This window comes from Choristoneura fumiferana, chromosome 4 (genome assembly GCF_025370935.1).
Source record: "Choristoneura fumiferana chromosome 4, NRCan_CFum_1, whole genome shotgun sequence".
Classification (NCBI taxonomy): Eukaryota; Metazoa; Arthropoda; class Insecta; order Lepidoptera; family Tortricidae; genus Choristoneura; species Choristoneura fumiferana.
The window spans coordinates 7,936,611-7,952,905 of NC_133475.1; the positions used below are offsets into that span (position 1 = coordinate 7,936,611).

A 16,295-nucleotide genomic window follows, 5' to 3' on the forward strand; every position below is an offset into this window, starting at 1 on the left:
GGTAGCATCCTACCAGTTTTAGACTACAGTACAGTATAGTTGTTGTACAGTCTAACAACACTGTGAGCATGGTGTACGGTTGTGTCACTCTAAAGATGAGCTCTGGTTGAGTTCGAAACGCGTCAGTGTAGTGTGGTGGTGGAGGAACTGCATGAACACGCATATTTTGCATAAGCTTAGCTACATAAGGTCGCGGGTGAGTAAGGAAATTCTTTTAGTTCATTCAAGTATTTACATTCAGAAATAATCATTTGGTGAACTGGACCCGATAAAGAAGACCGTAGGTACCGGTACTTTGTTATAAAATACTATAACTATGCCGTGTTTGAGCTTAATAGAATCGTTGTGAGATGCACTTTGGCTACAAATCCCTGCAGGGATAAGTCCGCCTTTGTACTTAACACTTTACTTTTATTTATGTAACCTTTTTGTTTTTCCTTTTTGTACAATAAAGAGTATAAACAAACAAACAAATCACAAAAAACTATGAAAAAAAAATGGAACCGACTACAAAAAGTTTTCCGTTCCCTTTTTGCCATTTTGGCTACGGAACCCTAAAAATACGGCTTATCTTGCACTACATAATATAGACCAGAGTGAGAAGACTCAATCGTAACCATCTAGGCTTGAATGCACTCTGGGTTGTGACCAGTTAGGATTTAGTGCGACTTTGTTAAATTTAAATTAATTCACAAAAGATAAAATGGCCTTAATTTCAATTAGTCAGTATCAGCTAACACTACAATCTAGTGACTAGATTAAAATCACTGTTACTAACAAATAATTATGAATTTTGTGGTTTTACATAAAATAATTGAATTTATTTTTAACCAAAATTAGTGAACTTTTGCAATCACAATATTAATCATATAATACTTAGGGATTAGTTTTTCGCAAACAAAGTCAATTTTATGATCTGTTGAAGATGCTGAACCTAACGACATTATAATTAATTTAATCGATCCTGGGATTTTAGATATTTGATGTATTTTTGGATTCTCCTTTAGTGCATACACTTTTGTGTCTTTTAAGTTAAATTAATTTTCTCAGGAACAAAATAATCTGTCCAATGGGACATAATGAATATTTTTAGTGAATTAATTGTACGAAACTCATTATCCGTGACAAGTCATTATTCTTTCGGAACATTAATCACTACTTTATCGGACAAGCCTTGGGAAAACGCATTCTCCCGGACCAGCAGTGTTTGAATAACGTTTCCTAGGTACTTAATTTGTGCACTCCTGGGAGAAAAGTTTTCTATATGCAATGCGGCATAATATATGGCTTCAAGTTTTAGCAACTTCGAAGTGCTTGCTGAAGTGAAATGGATGGCTTAATAGAATTACAGGTGCGCGTGTACTAAGTACTGTTTTCTTTGTCACATATAAATAATATTCAGTCCCAGGCAGATAGTTATATAGATACTAATAATTTCATGAGTACAGTACCACAGGCCAAGATTGGTTCACACTTTTCCCCAAAATCTGCACGACGATGGATTTTCTGCTACCTTTGTCTTTAGGATAGGACTTCAGGTGTATGAGAAATGTGCTCCGCCCACTAGCATTTAAGCCGTGCAATTTGCTAGCTATGTCGGTAACTTTATTTAGTTCTTCTAAATACGGATCTCATTTCTGGTTCGATAGCTCAAAGAAACTCTTAACATAGCTCTTGGCACCGTGTTTTGAGTTTGTTTGTTTAGTTAGCAATTGGCAGATGGTAATAGATAGTCAGATTTTGGTAGAGCATCATTCAATCGTCGGCAGTGGAATCGTTTCAGATAAACCAATTTAAAGAAAACCGTAAACGTTTATTGAAATATGTTATATTTTGGTTCTTTATTTTCAAAGGCGTAGAGCAGGTTAAACATTCCAAACATTATTATAGAAGATACTTGTAATATTTATTGCATTGCTCAATTGCTCATAAGCCATAAGTTTAGTTTCTGTGTTGTAGGAATAACTTCACCATAAATAATTTTAGTGCGGTACAAAATTGTGCCAGCACGTAGCATTGTTTCCATTAACGATGCAATCAAAGTTTAATTTAAATAGAAAGCTCGGCTAAATTTTCACAGTAACAAGGTAATAATTTAATGAACCTTTCGACACGAACCAAATAGCGGAAATAATGAGGTTGCAACTGATGTAAATCTCCTATGGAATCGCACAGATACAATCCGTGCTCTGCGGCTATTCGATGCCAAACCGATCGAAAAATACATCAATAGTTTGAACTATCCTTTTTGCTGTCAAGAGAAATGAAAGGGATAGAGTGGATGATGCGATTTGACTTCAGCAGGGTTTTTCTGAATCGAAACGTAGATTGAACTGCTAGCTGTGAGCTCGCCGACCCTTGAGTGTCGTTCATAACAACAGTGAGAGTATCGATGCTGTTAGAACTCGATAGCGATATAGCCTACAACTAGCTTCACGTTAATATATGAGAATAAGTAAAACTTTTACTTTAATCACTGTGCTTTTCGAATGACTGCGCTATGCAAGTAAGAGCAATGTTGGTAGGTACTTAGCAATCTAGAGTTGAGTCAGGTTGACTGAAGTTTTATATTATAAAACTTGAATTAAATTAGCCAATCTATCGATTTATTACATAGGTAGTGTATCACATGTTCAGAAAAGAGATAAATAAAGTTGTTATTTTTGTGTTTTTTAAAGTACGTGTTTTATAATAATAAATTAACAAAATTAAGCAACTTCGAGTAGTATTGTAAAGAAAAATAAAAGCCAGTTGCTTAACAAGCCCTCTCATCCTTAGAGGAGGCCAGGCCTTAAACCATGAAGTTCAAAACTCGAAATTCGTATGTTGCCATCCCGCTGACGCTTACGTCATAGGTACGCGTGTGAAAGGGACGATGCGATACGAACTTCGATTTGCGAGTTTCGTGGTAGCCTATTACAGTGCCGCGTAGTGAGACGTATACAAGCTGGGATGATGATGATGATGATGATTAAACATTTATTGCACCTCTTAAATCGAGTTTAGCTCGACATGTTGCACGATATTTGCCCTTTTTTTTAATCCACTATTTATATTATTGCCTGAAAAGTTTTGATGTAGGTATTTTCTTTAAATTTTTAATAATTAATTAATTTTAAATAATTAACCAAAATTAAAACAAAAATTTTTTTTAAAAACGTTTGTTCGTTGTAGTGTTAGCACTTGATTTCCATAGTCCTAGAAGATGATTGTACTTTATTAACTCGATCATAAAAGTCATGTTGTCAGCCTACATCGAGCATAATAATTAAAAAATTAGGAGGAGCATAGGAAATGAGTAAAAACTTTGAATTATGTTCATATTATTTTATTTTTAGTCTGTAAATTTATCTTCGGAAACCAAATATAAGTACGACAAAATGAAGATCACTTTACTGAGATGCAATGTAGCTACTGTTAAAAATATCTGGAAATCTAAAATCACTTTATGGTTCTTCGTGATTTGTATCATTTGGGCAAGAGAAAAATCCGAAGGCGTAACCAAACGAAACACAGAAACAATAAAACAAAACTTTTGCAATCCAAGCATAGTTTATGTGGGGGAAGATCTATGGTGCTTCGCCTGAATTTGTATCCTAATATTTAGATCAGGGAAGATACCATTTATTTTTATTAGGGCCCCATATCAGCATACGAATGTCTAACAAAGAGCGCAACTATTGTACAGCGTGGCATCCGACGCGGGTAAGTAGACAATAAATTTACTTTTATTGAAACAAAAGTACATTTCTTTTTTTAATTAAATACAGGATACGTTGTCTATTTTTGTTTTGTCGCACATACACAGCTATGCACGCACACACACACACACACACACACACACACACACAACTTGTTCGTTTTGCTGCCTAACATTTAATTTACCCATTTTTGTCAAAATTTTAGTTATTTAATTAAATTAATTGTTTGTACCCCGAATCAGGTTTCCACGTGACAGGCATAGCCTAGTGTGGAACCAACGGAAACCCTACTTGTAATTTGTTTTTGCTTTTAATAAACCATTTTGATTTTTGATTTTTGATTTTACTCAATGCCTTAGGCGGACACAAAACACAACAAAACAAAAAAGACACAAATAAAGGTACAATTAATAACGCATTCAGGGCACTGTTGGGGCTGCCTCGGTATTGCAGCGCATCAGCTGGGCTACTGAAACTCGAAACTCGAAGTTCGTGTCGTGCGGTCCCTTTGACACTTATACTGTTTAATACGAGAGCGAGAGGGACCGCACGACACGAACTTCGAGTTTCGTAGTAGCCCTGCAGGGATGTTTGCGGACGCGCGTGTAGACTGCTTCCACGCCACCATTACTTTATCCTGAGGGGGTCAATGCCTGAGGCAAAAAATTTGGAAGTCATTTTTTTTTTTGTAATATTAGTTTAGTTTATATTTATATATAGTTTTAGTTTTTAATAAACTTTGAATAAAAGTCTTTGATTTGATTTGATAAACTTGCGGGCAATAATTTTATCAAAATATATGAACACGACTATTACTGCTTACGGCGTGGAAGCGTGTTCATATATTTTGATCAATTTTTGCTCACAAGTTTGTGATCTTGACTGTCAGTCTCGTGACAACAGATTTATAGATTTACATATTACTAGCTTAAACACGCGGTTTCGTTTACGAGAGCTATTAAGTTACCCGACTTAGTAGTCCAATTGAAATTACGGAATTTTACTAAATCTCATTGGAATTCTCAAAGGTAACATCTTAGTCTTTAAGTGGGCACGATTTTTTTAGTCTGATCAATATGACGTCTTCAATCGATGATTACCTATACTTTAGTAATTTTTCCACAGCTTTAAGTATTATCTGCATCACGTATTGTTTCTTTAGAAAAGATTGTTTAACTTCAAAACGTTTTTGTTATTTTTTTTTTCATTATTGAATCGATGTCATTGCAAAAACGATAGCAAAATTCTAATAATCGCTAATTGATCAATACCGCGACGTCTACTCATGACGTCGATCGAAGTCAAAATTCCATAGTTACGTTTAACAGGATAAATAAAATACTTACCCGTTGGTTACCCTAATGTTACTCTAATGGTTGTCTGAAAGAGATCATTTTTAAGCGATAAGACCGCCTAATTCTACCCAGAATTTGTATCCATGTAAAAAAATTGTACCTACTGATTTGTAGTGTGCAATAAAGAATATTTGTAGTATTGTATTGTACCTACTTACTATATTTTTTTCATGACCTTCAACAATCTGTTGTTGCATCATAAGGAGGAAGCGGACGAGATAAGTAGACTGATACTCATTCTATTACTCAGCTCATGTTTTTCGAAGAACTTTTGTTATCAATCTGAGGCATCTTTACAACTTTAGATCTATGAGTACCTACTCGAGATGAAAACCAAAGGCAGACGTTACGAGTAGTATTTGATTCTTCAATATCTTTCAAACGCTATAGCATATAGTTTAGGTAGGTACATAACAATTAGGGAAAATAATAATTAAAAACTTCTATAATTTCGATTTGTATCACAACCCAAAATTTAATGAAGATTTTAAAGTATGTTGCGACTCAACCAACAAGGGCAAACGCAAACCCTCCTGTCATTGGTACCCTTCGTTTATGTACCCAACAAAGTCAATTTATGATCTTTTTTTTTATGATTCAATTTAATTCATGTGGGGTGGTTGGTCCATAATAAAAAGAAACACACATTGTCACTGTAATTCAAGTGGTACCTACATCCTTTCGAATAAAGTACTTAAGTATAATATTATTACTTTGTGCCTGCAATCGGGTTCAACGGTGATGAACTAAAACGAGCAAATGTGTTCAAATACCTGGGAAATTTAATTACCGACAACCTTAAGGACCACATGGGCATTGAGAGGGAAAGAAGGGCGCTGGCAATAAGATATAACATGTGGGTTTGCACGTTGTAGTACCTAAGCAAGTCAAGGCGACGCTATTTAAAGCCTACTGTCAAGTTTTCTGTACGTTCAGTCACTGGATTAGCTTCACGCAGCGGTCTGTCAGCGTCCTTGGAGTACAGTATAACGACGGCTTTAAGCCACGTTTCCACCAAAGATGTATTGAGATGAAACAGCTGAGAGAAGCCAGGCGAGTTTAATGAAGTATTTCTATTGGTTCATGAAATCACATTCCTCGCAACAGATCCTCGCATATCCCTGGTGGAAACGGAGCTGCAGGATGCTGACGGGGCTGAACTGCCACGGTCTAGCAGCGCATCGGGCATGTTTGCGCTGGCTAGAACGGATGATGTAATATGCCATCATGAGCAAAAAGACTGCCTCGATGCTCAGTAGCCTGTGGGCTAGTTCTAACACCATTCTGCAAACTGTAGCGGCGAGGACTCGACTTGCATACGCCAATTCGCCCAGGTGCTGACCAGCAGAAAATGATCATGTCATCATCACCTGATGGTCATGTACCTTTTTCAATGATTATTTTTAAATTTTAATTTTATACTGTAAACTAACATAGTTATTAAGTATTTTCGTGTTTACTAACTCTTGGACCATTTTGTTGTCTTAATTTGTATTAATAAATAAAAAATTACGGTTAAAACGCAGCAATCTTGAATTTTCTATCCTCGCAACCCAGTTTAACAAAGGTTACGAATAATAAATATCCCGTAGCAGTGATCAAAAAACAGCAACGCTAGCGATCCCATAAGCGTTCCTTTTTTGTTGTTCATGCGCCTCGCGAAAAAAAACACATCGGCGTTTTTAAATTGGTCCTATGTTTGTTGAATTTTATGGCCTTTTGCCTGATAAAGGCAGTTAAAAATGCATCCTACGATCGTTCCGTGTCGTTACAGCGTACTCCACACATCACAGGGGGTTATTTACAAAACGTGATGGAGGTCAGGGTATTAACGTTCTCATTAACGGGTATAACCCCCCTTAATGTGCTCGTAACCGCGGCCAAAACGGCCAGAATGCCCAAAATTCACGTTTGTTATTATGTGTAACGCTGTGTAACGCTGTAACTGATATAGCGCGACAAATGAAAACGCATTTATTCAAAGTTTCTGCTGTAAATCCGAGCTGATAATTAATTGAAACTATAAAAGTGAAAGTAGAATCAACTGTGAAACGTTTAAAATTGATTTCAATATGTATCAGTAGGTATTCAGTATTTATTAATTTCAACACCCTTTTACAAAAAAATATAAAAAAGTATGCCCTGTTGGGGCGTAGTAATTTTACAATGAATTACATTAATGAACTATCGGTACATAACATAATAATATGCTATGTTAACCACATGTAATTTTTAGGAAGAGGTGTACACTTATAATTTTGGTAAGTATTTAAATAAACTATACTTTCATCTAGTTATAAATACATAAACTTAGAACTATATATGCGGTATAGTGCAATGAGGTCATCTTTAATTACATACAATAATACGAGTACTATTCTCTCTTCTTAGTCGTTCACTCTTGACAGAGTGGTCGTGGTCATGCTTTGGTCGATCGATTCCTGTGCCACTGCTGCAGCGCTACTACGAAACTCGTAACTCGAATTCGTGTCGTGCGGTCCCTCCGACACTTATGCTATTTAATATGAGAGCAAGAGGGACGGTATGATACGAACTTCGAGTTTAGAGTTTCGTAGTAGCCCAGCTGCTGTCGCGACGCGTCGCCAACGACGACGACGATCACTTCGACGAGCACTATAACGACGAGTACTATACCTACCCATTATTTTTTTCTTATTCTTCTAAATATTCATTTATACTTAATGTAGTAACACTTACCTCTTTTAATAGTTTTATATTTTTTTTCTTTTGTTTCCGATTTTATTTAGGTAGGTAATTTAGTATAATACTTTTACAACCTACCGTACCGTATCACTATCCTTTGCGATCATAAATATGACTCGTTTAAATTAATTCTACTAATCCTACTAATATTATAAAACGTGAAAGTTTGTGAGTGAGTGAGTGAGTATGTTTGTTACTTCTTCACGCTGAAACGGCTGGACGGATTTGGATGAAATTTGGAAAAAAGTTAGGTTATAACCTGGATTAAAACATAGGAAACTTTTTATCCCGATATTCATTAATTATGAAAATTAATTATGCGACATTAACTAGAGGCAGTACTGCTTAACGTTTGTGATGCTCGCGATCGTAATCAAATGACAGGTTTCGCATACAAAAACTGTCATTTGATTGCGATGGCGAACTTCAAAAACGTTAGGCAATACGGCCTTAGGTCGTCGCTCCGTCTTGTTGAAGGCATACCGTCCTAGGGATACACGGTGGATGCGGAAAGCACAAGACCGGCCTGAGTGGAGAGCCTTAGGGGAGGCATAAATATGTCCAGCAGTGGACGTCTTTCGGCTGACATGATGATGATGATGAAAATTATTTATTAATTATTCCTTAAAGATCTTTGATGTTGTATTCGTTTTTTTTCTTACTTTATCTATACATATAATAAAGCTGAAGAGGGTCGAAAGTCTGTACATAAAAGATATTCGACAAAAGTTGGCTGGGGGATACTTAGAATCGATAACAGAACACGTTCCAATAGTTTTTAGAATTTTGTCTGTTTGTCTGTTTATCTGTTTATCTGTTTGTCGTTTATTTTTGACCGCGCATCACGTGAGAACGGCTGAACGGATTTTTACGCAAACTTTACTAATCCGACGAGAAAATCCCCGGCCAGGTTATAGGCTATAAAAATTGACCCTTAGGTATAAAAATTCAACCCTTAAAAGTGGAGGTAGCTACTACATTCGATTGAGTTAAGTTTCCACCTTCAGTTTTTAATACGTGCTATGACTATCAAGTGCCCTGATAAACTAACAGATGGCGCTGAAATTAAATAACGTTGTGACTCGAACTGAGGAAGGATTTTGACAAATTAACTAAGTTTAAAGAAGGAGTACGGATATCAACAAATTTAATTGAAAAATTTAATTGATTTAACAATACGATCAAAATAAACGACAATACAAGTAATTGCCACACATTCCAGTGCCATCTTTTAGAGAGCTGGGTAAACAGTAAGTAAATGGAGTAAACTTAATAAAAAGAGTTTACTTACATATAAAGAAAAACTAATAGTACTACCGTATATGGTTGTACCTGAGGGTTGTACTTAGTTTTTTAGCATTTGAAAAAGGGTTAAGTACAATCTTGACGAGTCTTTTTATTGAAAGAGGTTTAAAAAAACAGTTACTTTTACTTATGATACCAAAAGCATGTAAATGATCTTATATCCTTGCTAATTGTTACTATTTGCAGTGACTTATTTCAATAAAAAGACACATCAAGATCGCTTGCCTTCTTTCTAATGCTAAAAAAAAGAAGTATAAGTAATGGTAAATCAACATACACATCAACACGCGTACGTGTATAATTGCATAATGTATAATCTATCTTCTATCTATACAAAAGTTGGCTGGGGATACTTAGAATCGATCAGAACACGTTCCAACAGTTTTAGAATTTTTTCTGTGTTATCTGTTTATTTGACCACGCATCACCGTGAAAACGGCTGAACGGATTTTATGCAAACTTCAAACAAACTAATTTGTCGAGGAAATCCCCGGTCAGGTTATAGACTTTAAAAATACTCCCCTAAAAGAGGGGGTTTGGTAGCCGCTACTCTCGATTGAGTTAAGTTTTGCACCTGTATCTTTGACGCTATTAGGAAGGAGTGCAGACTTATTTCAAGTGTTGTACGACTATCGAGTACCCTGCTACACTAAACAGATGGCGCTGATTTTTGCCAAATTGACTAAGTTTAGAAGAGGGGGTACGGATATCAAGAAATTTAACTGAATAGGTAATTGTAATTAAATATACAACAAAATTAAAAGACAATATTTAATTGCCACACATTTCGCAGTGCCATCTTATGGGGAACTATGAAACAAACGAGTTAACATAGTTACGTAGTGGTTACATCAACACTCATAATATTCAACACGCGTATAATTTAATAGAAAATGACATAAATTATTCCTAATTTAATTATATCCGGAATACGGAAATTCGTCGAAAGAACTAAAGTCACTGACTTAGCTCGAAAATTATATGCGGTGCAGTGGCAATTGGCAGGCCACATCGCTCGAAGAACCGATATCCGTTGGGGAGAAGTCCTCGAGGAGCGGCGACCGGAAGACGAAGCGTTGGCTTGGCAGGCCTCCCTCCAGGTGGAATGACGACATCGTGAGACTTGCGGGAAACCGGTGGATGCAAGTAGCGAGTTGTCGTTCATTGTAATTTATTTGTATTGTAATAACATTGATTATATGTATGTTAGTCTGTAAGGTATTATTGTATGGGGCAAGTTGCCCGAAATAAATGATTTATTACGAGTATTATTATTATTGTGGCGTTTTAAGGGGTAGGCCTTTGTCCAGCAAAAGGACCTCTTCCGGCTGATGTTGAAAAATTATATCGCATCCATTTCATACGCCTTGCCTCTTTTAAGCACTTAATAATGGTCGAAAGTACTTCAAAAAAACATTTTTCTCTTTCTTTTTGCGGAGTAAATTTCAAAACGATTCGGAATTGGGACTCGCATTTTATAGGCGTTACCATGCCTTCCCGAAAAAAAAGAAAACATCATGATCAGATTTCAGTTGATTGTTTAGCCGTAGTTTGAAGGGATTTTTCGAAAAATTCCACGAAAACGGCCAATGAGGGAAAATAAATTTATTCTTTTCGAGTATTGTGTAAATATAAAAATCTACGCAGACGAAGTCGCGGGCAAAAGCTAGTAAAACATAATACTGAAATTGTAATTTTAAGTCAATTATCTTGATCTCAAAGAACCAACTTAAATTGAAATTGATATATGTTCCTAGTTACCACTAAACGAGTAAAGGTTTTTATTTTGGTAGTTTGTAGTAGTAAACAGCTTTTTTTATATATTTATTCGAGGCTTAAGTGCACCTGTGTGTTTATGCCAGCCTCATTTAGATTCGATGGCCACATTAAACAAACACTTCTCCTGCGATGTCCAGATTATCTGTCTGCAAAGGAGTGCTTGATGAACCTGTAAATCCGTACCTAGGTACTGCATCTTCCGATACCGGACAACTCAAAATGATATTCACTGCATCATTGAGCAGGTCCATATCACTCAAATACCTCTCACGGTAGTAAATAGCTTAAATTAATAAATAAACAAACAAATTCATTAAAATCATGTATTTTTTTGATTACATATCTTGCTGTATCCAGCTAGATTCGGGCCAATCTAACAAAAATCCAGCTAGATTGAAAATGCTGCTGGATTGCAATCCCTATGGTATGTAGATAGCTGGACATCTGAAATAACGCATAGGCTACACTTTATCCCAATATTCCCACGGGATAGGGATAAAATCTCGAAAGAATAACCACTGGGCTTAGAGTCATGAAATTTGGTATGTAGATAGCTGGACATCTGGAATAACACAAGCTCCTTTTTATCCTGATATTCCCACGGGATAGGGATAAAATCTTGAAATACCAACCGCTGGGCTTAGAGTCATGAAATTTGTCATGTAGATAGCTGGACATCTGAAATAACACACAGGCTACTTTTTATCCGATGTCCCACGGGACATGAAATAGAGTCATGAAATTTGGCATGGTTGTTATAAAATAACGTGAATGAAAACCACGATGTAATTTTAGGGAATTCCCACGAGAATTAAATAAAATCCCGAAATTTTAATTCAACTGCTATAAAGTACCTATATCTAATGATTTACGCATGCTAAGCCGCGGGTAAACGCTAGTTTTAAATAAGCAGCCACTACCTCATTCAAGTTAACAACATAATTAAAACATGGATAAAAAATAAAGCATTACAAATAAGCAAATAAACACTTGTCACTAGCAAAACAATCTTTGGTCACTTTAAGCCTTCAATTATACTGAAATTATGAACAATTGTGTAACAAAGTTCCGGTACCACGTATACATATTTTAAAAATGATTCATCAAAATATGCTCAATAGTTATCTAGCTAATGCTGAATTATTCAGAAAGTCATAATCAAAGGTAAATAAACCAGGTAAGTACTGTACCAAAAAACGTAACAGATTTCCAATCAGGATATTAACTCCGATATCGTATCGATTCCACTAAATGGATAAGAACGATAAAAAAAACCGCTCAGTACAAGAAACATGTAAGCGGGCATAGAAAAGTTATACAAGTTAGGACTTTTTGATTTTGAGGCTCGGTTATGAAAATAAGTTAAGGATGATTGTACACTGATAACAGCTTTGCGATAATAGCCTAACATATTTAAGGCTAGCTATTGTTTTACTTTTCCCAGTTCACATTAACAGTGCTGCTAGGTAACCAACAACATGTACAAAATTGTTTCTTTTTTGGCTCTTGCCATTGCCTGTAAGTGCTTTAAGAGTTTTATTTTAAATTTAATTTCACGGGCGTCTTAAGTGATTCAATATAATCATAAAAATATTTTATTTTAGGCAGTTCAGTGCCCTTGGATGTCGACGAACAATCAAATAGGATCTCTGGTGGAGGCTATGCTGCCAATCTTCAATTCCCTTTCATGGTAAATTCAAGTTCACTTCCAAAGTAGCTTTTTACGATACTATGATAGTTTTACCCCCTTTTTCACCACTCATTGATACATTTTATGTGAGTGATGTCTGTGATGCCGACTCTGTTTGATTTGTCGGAATAAACAGAGATAGTGTCACATTTATTTGTAACATAAAATTTTGTCAATGGCTGGTGAAACAGGCTCTTAATAGCAAAAAAGTTACTTGATTTTCTGAAACAAATAGGCATATTCACTATACATAAGTCACTGTAATTTTGTTTCAACTGCGCTTAATAAATTAGTGTGTCGTTACTACTAAATAATGTCACTAAAAGCATTCTACCTCTAAATACTAACAACTTCTTCAGGCCTCCTTGCAGGGTTGTCAACAACCATCAGCTGGAACCAGACGCCAGCAGATGTGTGGTGCTTCTCATCACCTTCCAGCATGTCTTGACAGCTGCTTCTTGTTTGTATGAGTGGAATGCTGTGGGTAAGACTTTTTATACATTAGCTAATACTGGCCGCCAGTAATTACTGATGTCGCCACTGATGGGCACAAGCCTTTTGCGTACACTTTTGTGTCCTTATCAAAGCTATTCTCCTATTTAATCCCGTAAGAGTACAAAATATCTCACCAAATGAAAGATATTATTGTTTGTCAATTGTGTTTAATTCTTTTCTTTTGTACAATAAAGAGTTTAGATACATATTACTAAAAGCTTGTTCCGGATTTAATACATAATATTTAATCGTACAATTTCCATAATTCATCCCAAAATGCACTAAGTATTTCGATTAATCCGTCTTTAAAAATACTTTTACTAGAAGAAGAACACGGGATAGTTTTGTATTAAAAAGGACACCAAGTTACTAATACTAGCTATTCTTGCAATTTATCCGTGATAAAAACTACCCTATGTCCTTCGCCGGGGCTCAAACTATCTGCATACCTAATTTCATCTAAATCAGTTCAGCGGCTTAGACGTGAACAAGCAGACATACTTACGAACTTTCATATTTATAACTATTATATTAATAATGGGACTATGCATAGTAAGGAACGATTAATTCGTTCATTAATAGAGTATTCCTCAATGGCGCGTCATAAATTTGACAAGAAAAGTTTTGAAAGAAATTATTAACACTAAGGATGAAATCATAAAACAGCACAGCCAATTACAGGGTATTTGCTGGAGCGCATCAGCTCACTAACGACACGTCAGCTGATCGTGTCAGGACCATTCTCCAATATACCGAACACCCCGAGTACTTGGGAATTCCATCTTACCACAATATATTGGTGTTTCACGTGAGTAATAATTATTTGCTTTCTACCTAAGAAAGATAAGCACTAGTCAGTTTGTAGGAAAGTCCACTACACAGGTTAAGCAATTCAATTGTGTGTTGAAGTTCCAAATCCGCATTGATAAAGAATCCTCCATTCGCAAACACCGTAATTGGCTGTTCAGGGGTTTCCAACGTAAATTATAAAAAATAATTTAATCCCTACAGATTAATAAGGAGCTTTAGTCCCGATATGCATAGACAAAAGTAACACTTTAAGAGCACGAGAAATGAAATAAAAATTGTTGACATTGTTAACGTTCGGGGCACACGTGGAGCATGTTTGAATTTCAACATGATTTCATAAAGTATTCTCTATCTAATAGATAATGTTTTGTATCATCAAATTCCTCGAAACGCGTGATACATGAATAATCCATTTGCACTGTTTGCTTTGGATTTGGATAACTACAAGGGTAATTGATTAGATACAAAACTAATTCGAGTTAAAATAAGAAGCATGACAGCTAAGAGTTCTAATAGACTTGGTTTAATTTGGCTAGTTAATTGTTAAGTAAGTTTATGGTTCTTGAACACATGGTTACGTGTAGGTACATTATAGTTATTTTAGCACGAAAATGCATTCTTGGGATAAACATTAGATACACTTTCAAGTGCTTAAATATAAACACTGGAATATGTACAAGATTATGGGGAACCTTAAGGTTTATTAAACAAGAAATACCCAGGAAATAACTTCAAATAGATCACAAGTTTTTTACATCTTCAGCAGTAGAATTAATGTAAAATATTTATTTTTTTTTTCAGCTAACTGTGCCCTTTCCCAACACAGTGGTCACACCGATTGCCTTACCTGCTGCGAGTTATAACCCACGCGATGACCTTAGCTGCACTGTTGCCGGCTGGGGTGCTCTCAACAACAATCCCACTTCCTTGGTGAGTGATGATGATTGATGTTTTTGTTTTGTTTTTGAAGGTTTTGCCTTTTTTTAGAAGTAGGGCGTGTAAGTCTGGACGGTCGTAATAATTTTATTTACTTTTTTAGGCCAGTGTTGATTTGAAGTTTGCCGCAAAATACATTTACAATCAAGAAATGTGCACGAACGTGTACAACACCCAGCACGGAATGCCTAACATCCGCAACACCATGGTCTGCGCGGCTTCATATGACATCGTCTCCTCGGGTTGTGTGGTAAATATCACTATGAATTACTTGAATCTTCAACTTATTGATTTTTCCCTTTTTGTAAGCCTTTTAACCATCAGTTTCTGTAAAGTTTTCAACTTAAGTGGAATGCATGTGAATCAAAAATTTAAATATATTTTGTCTACTCAGATGTGTTTTAATCCTAAATCTATTATTTGCAGAGCGATGAAGGTAACCCTCTCATCTGTGATGGCGTATTGACTGGTATCCTCGCACTGCATGGAAATTGCGCTGCATCATCATACCCTGAGATCTACACTCGTGTGAACAACTACACTTCTTTCATCAGAGGAGTTACTGGATCAGCAAACACCTTCACTCCTGGAGCTTCCATTCTCATCTTGCTCACTTTGACTCAAATGGCCTTTGCTAGTCTTTTGAGTTAAGTGTAATTAAGCATTTAAGAGTGAAAGCCTTAGTAGCGCACGCTGAGTAGGTACGCAAATCATTAGTTGTGTGCGTCGTGTGAAGCCTGCGCAATATTAAGATTTAAGTTTAGCAGTATTGAAACACTCTCTAATCCATGCTTAGATTTTGAATATTTCACATATTTTCTCAACAAACGAAGAGAAAATCAAATGAGTCGTCATGTCCTATTAAAGCTACGAGAATGGCGAAATGACGCATGACAATGAATTAATACAAGAAACCTTGACTTTAGGAATCGGGATTAGTGAAATATACTAGGAAATAAAGTAGATAACCGTTTACGGCATGTGATAAATAAGTAATATTTTCGTGAAATATGTTATCTCGGCTGTCTATTTTTGTGATAGATAAAGTCATGAGTGTGATGTTGTTTTTGTTAAGTACGTTTTTAGCAGTCAAATTAAACTTGATTTGTAAGAAAAAAATCTTTCTTTTATCTTGTGCAAGAGTGACATCCACTTTCCCTGTATAGAATAGTAGATAACATAACTTTTCCGCCCCGTGAACGCAATACCGACTCTCATGTTTGGGAACTAATCAAACACTGCGAGAGTTTAACCTCAGCGTGTTTCACGTTCCGTCTTTTATTTACTCTTTGAGGTCAAACAGCCTCATATACTCGTAGTTCGCCTAACTTACAGTATAAATAGTAAGAACATGAAATTTTAAATAACATTGTCTCGAACAAATTTACTTATAACATTACAAGTATGTATGTGCGAGTCGAAGTTGTTGGTTAAGTCAAAATCAGGGAGAAGATCATTTTCTCGAAGGTAAAGGGATAATGCCTACTTTTTACTGAATCA

The 16,295-nt window shown here is 35.8% G+C and overlaps 1 protein-coding gene and 1 long non-coding RNA gene across 2 annotated transcripts in view; both read left to right on the forward strand.

Annotated features, from left to right (window-relative positions):
- The window catches only part of LOC141427402 (trypsin alpha-like), a 32,249-nt gene extending 16,335 nt beyond the window's left edge, over positions 1 to 15,914 (forward strand). The window contains exons 5-7 of the mRNA XM_074086769.1: positions 14,661 to 14,789; positions 14,899 to 15,045; positions 15,222 to 15,914. Of these exons, the coding sequence (XP_073942870.1) occupies positions 14,661 to 14,789; positions 14,899 to 15,045; positions 15,222 to 15,446 (501 nt within the window). The 3' untranslated portion in view covers positions 15,447 to 15,914. The remainder of the gene's footprint in view (positions 1 to 14,660; positions 14,790 to 14,898; positions 15,046 to 15,221) is intronic.
- LOC141427040 (uncharacterized) lies at positions 12,289 to 12,924 on the forward strand. The gene is made up of 3 exons (XR_012451294.1): positions 12,289 to 12,382; positions 12,469 to 12,554; positions 12,914 to 12,924. It is a non-coding gene; the product is annotated as an uncharacterized lncRNA (long non-coding RNA).
- Positions 15,915 to 16,295: the final 381 nt, after the last annotated feature.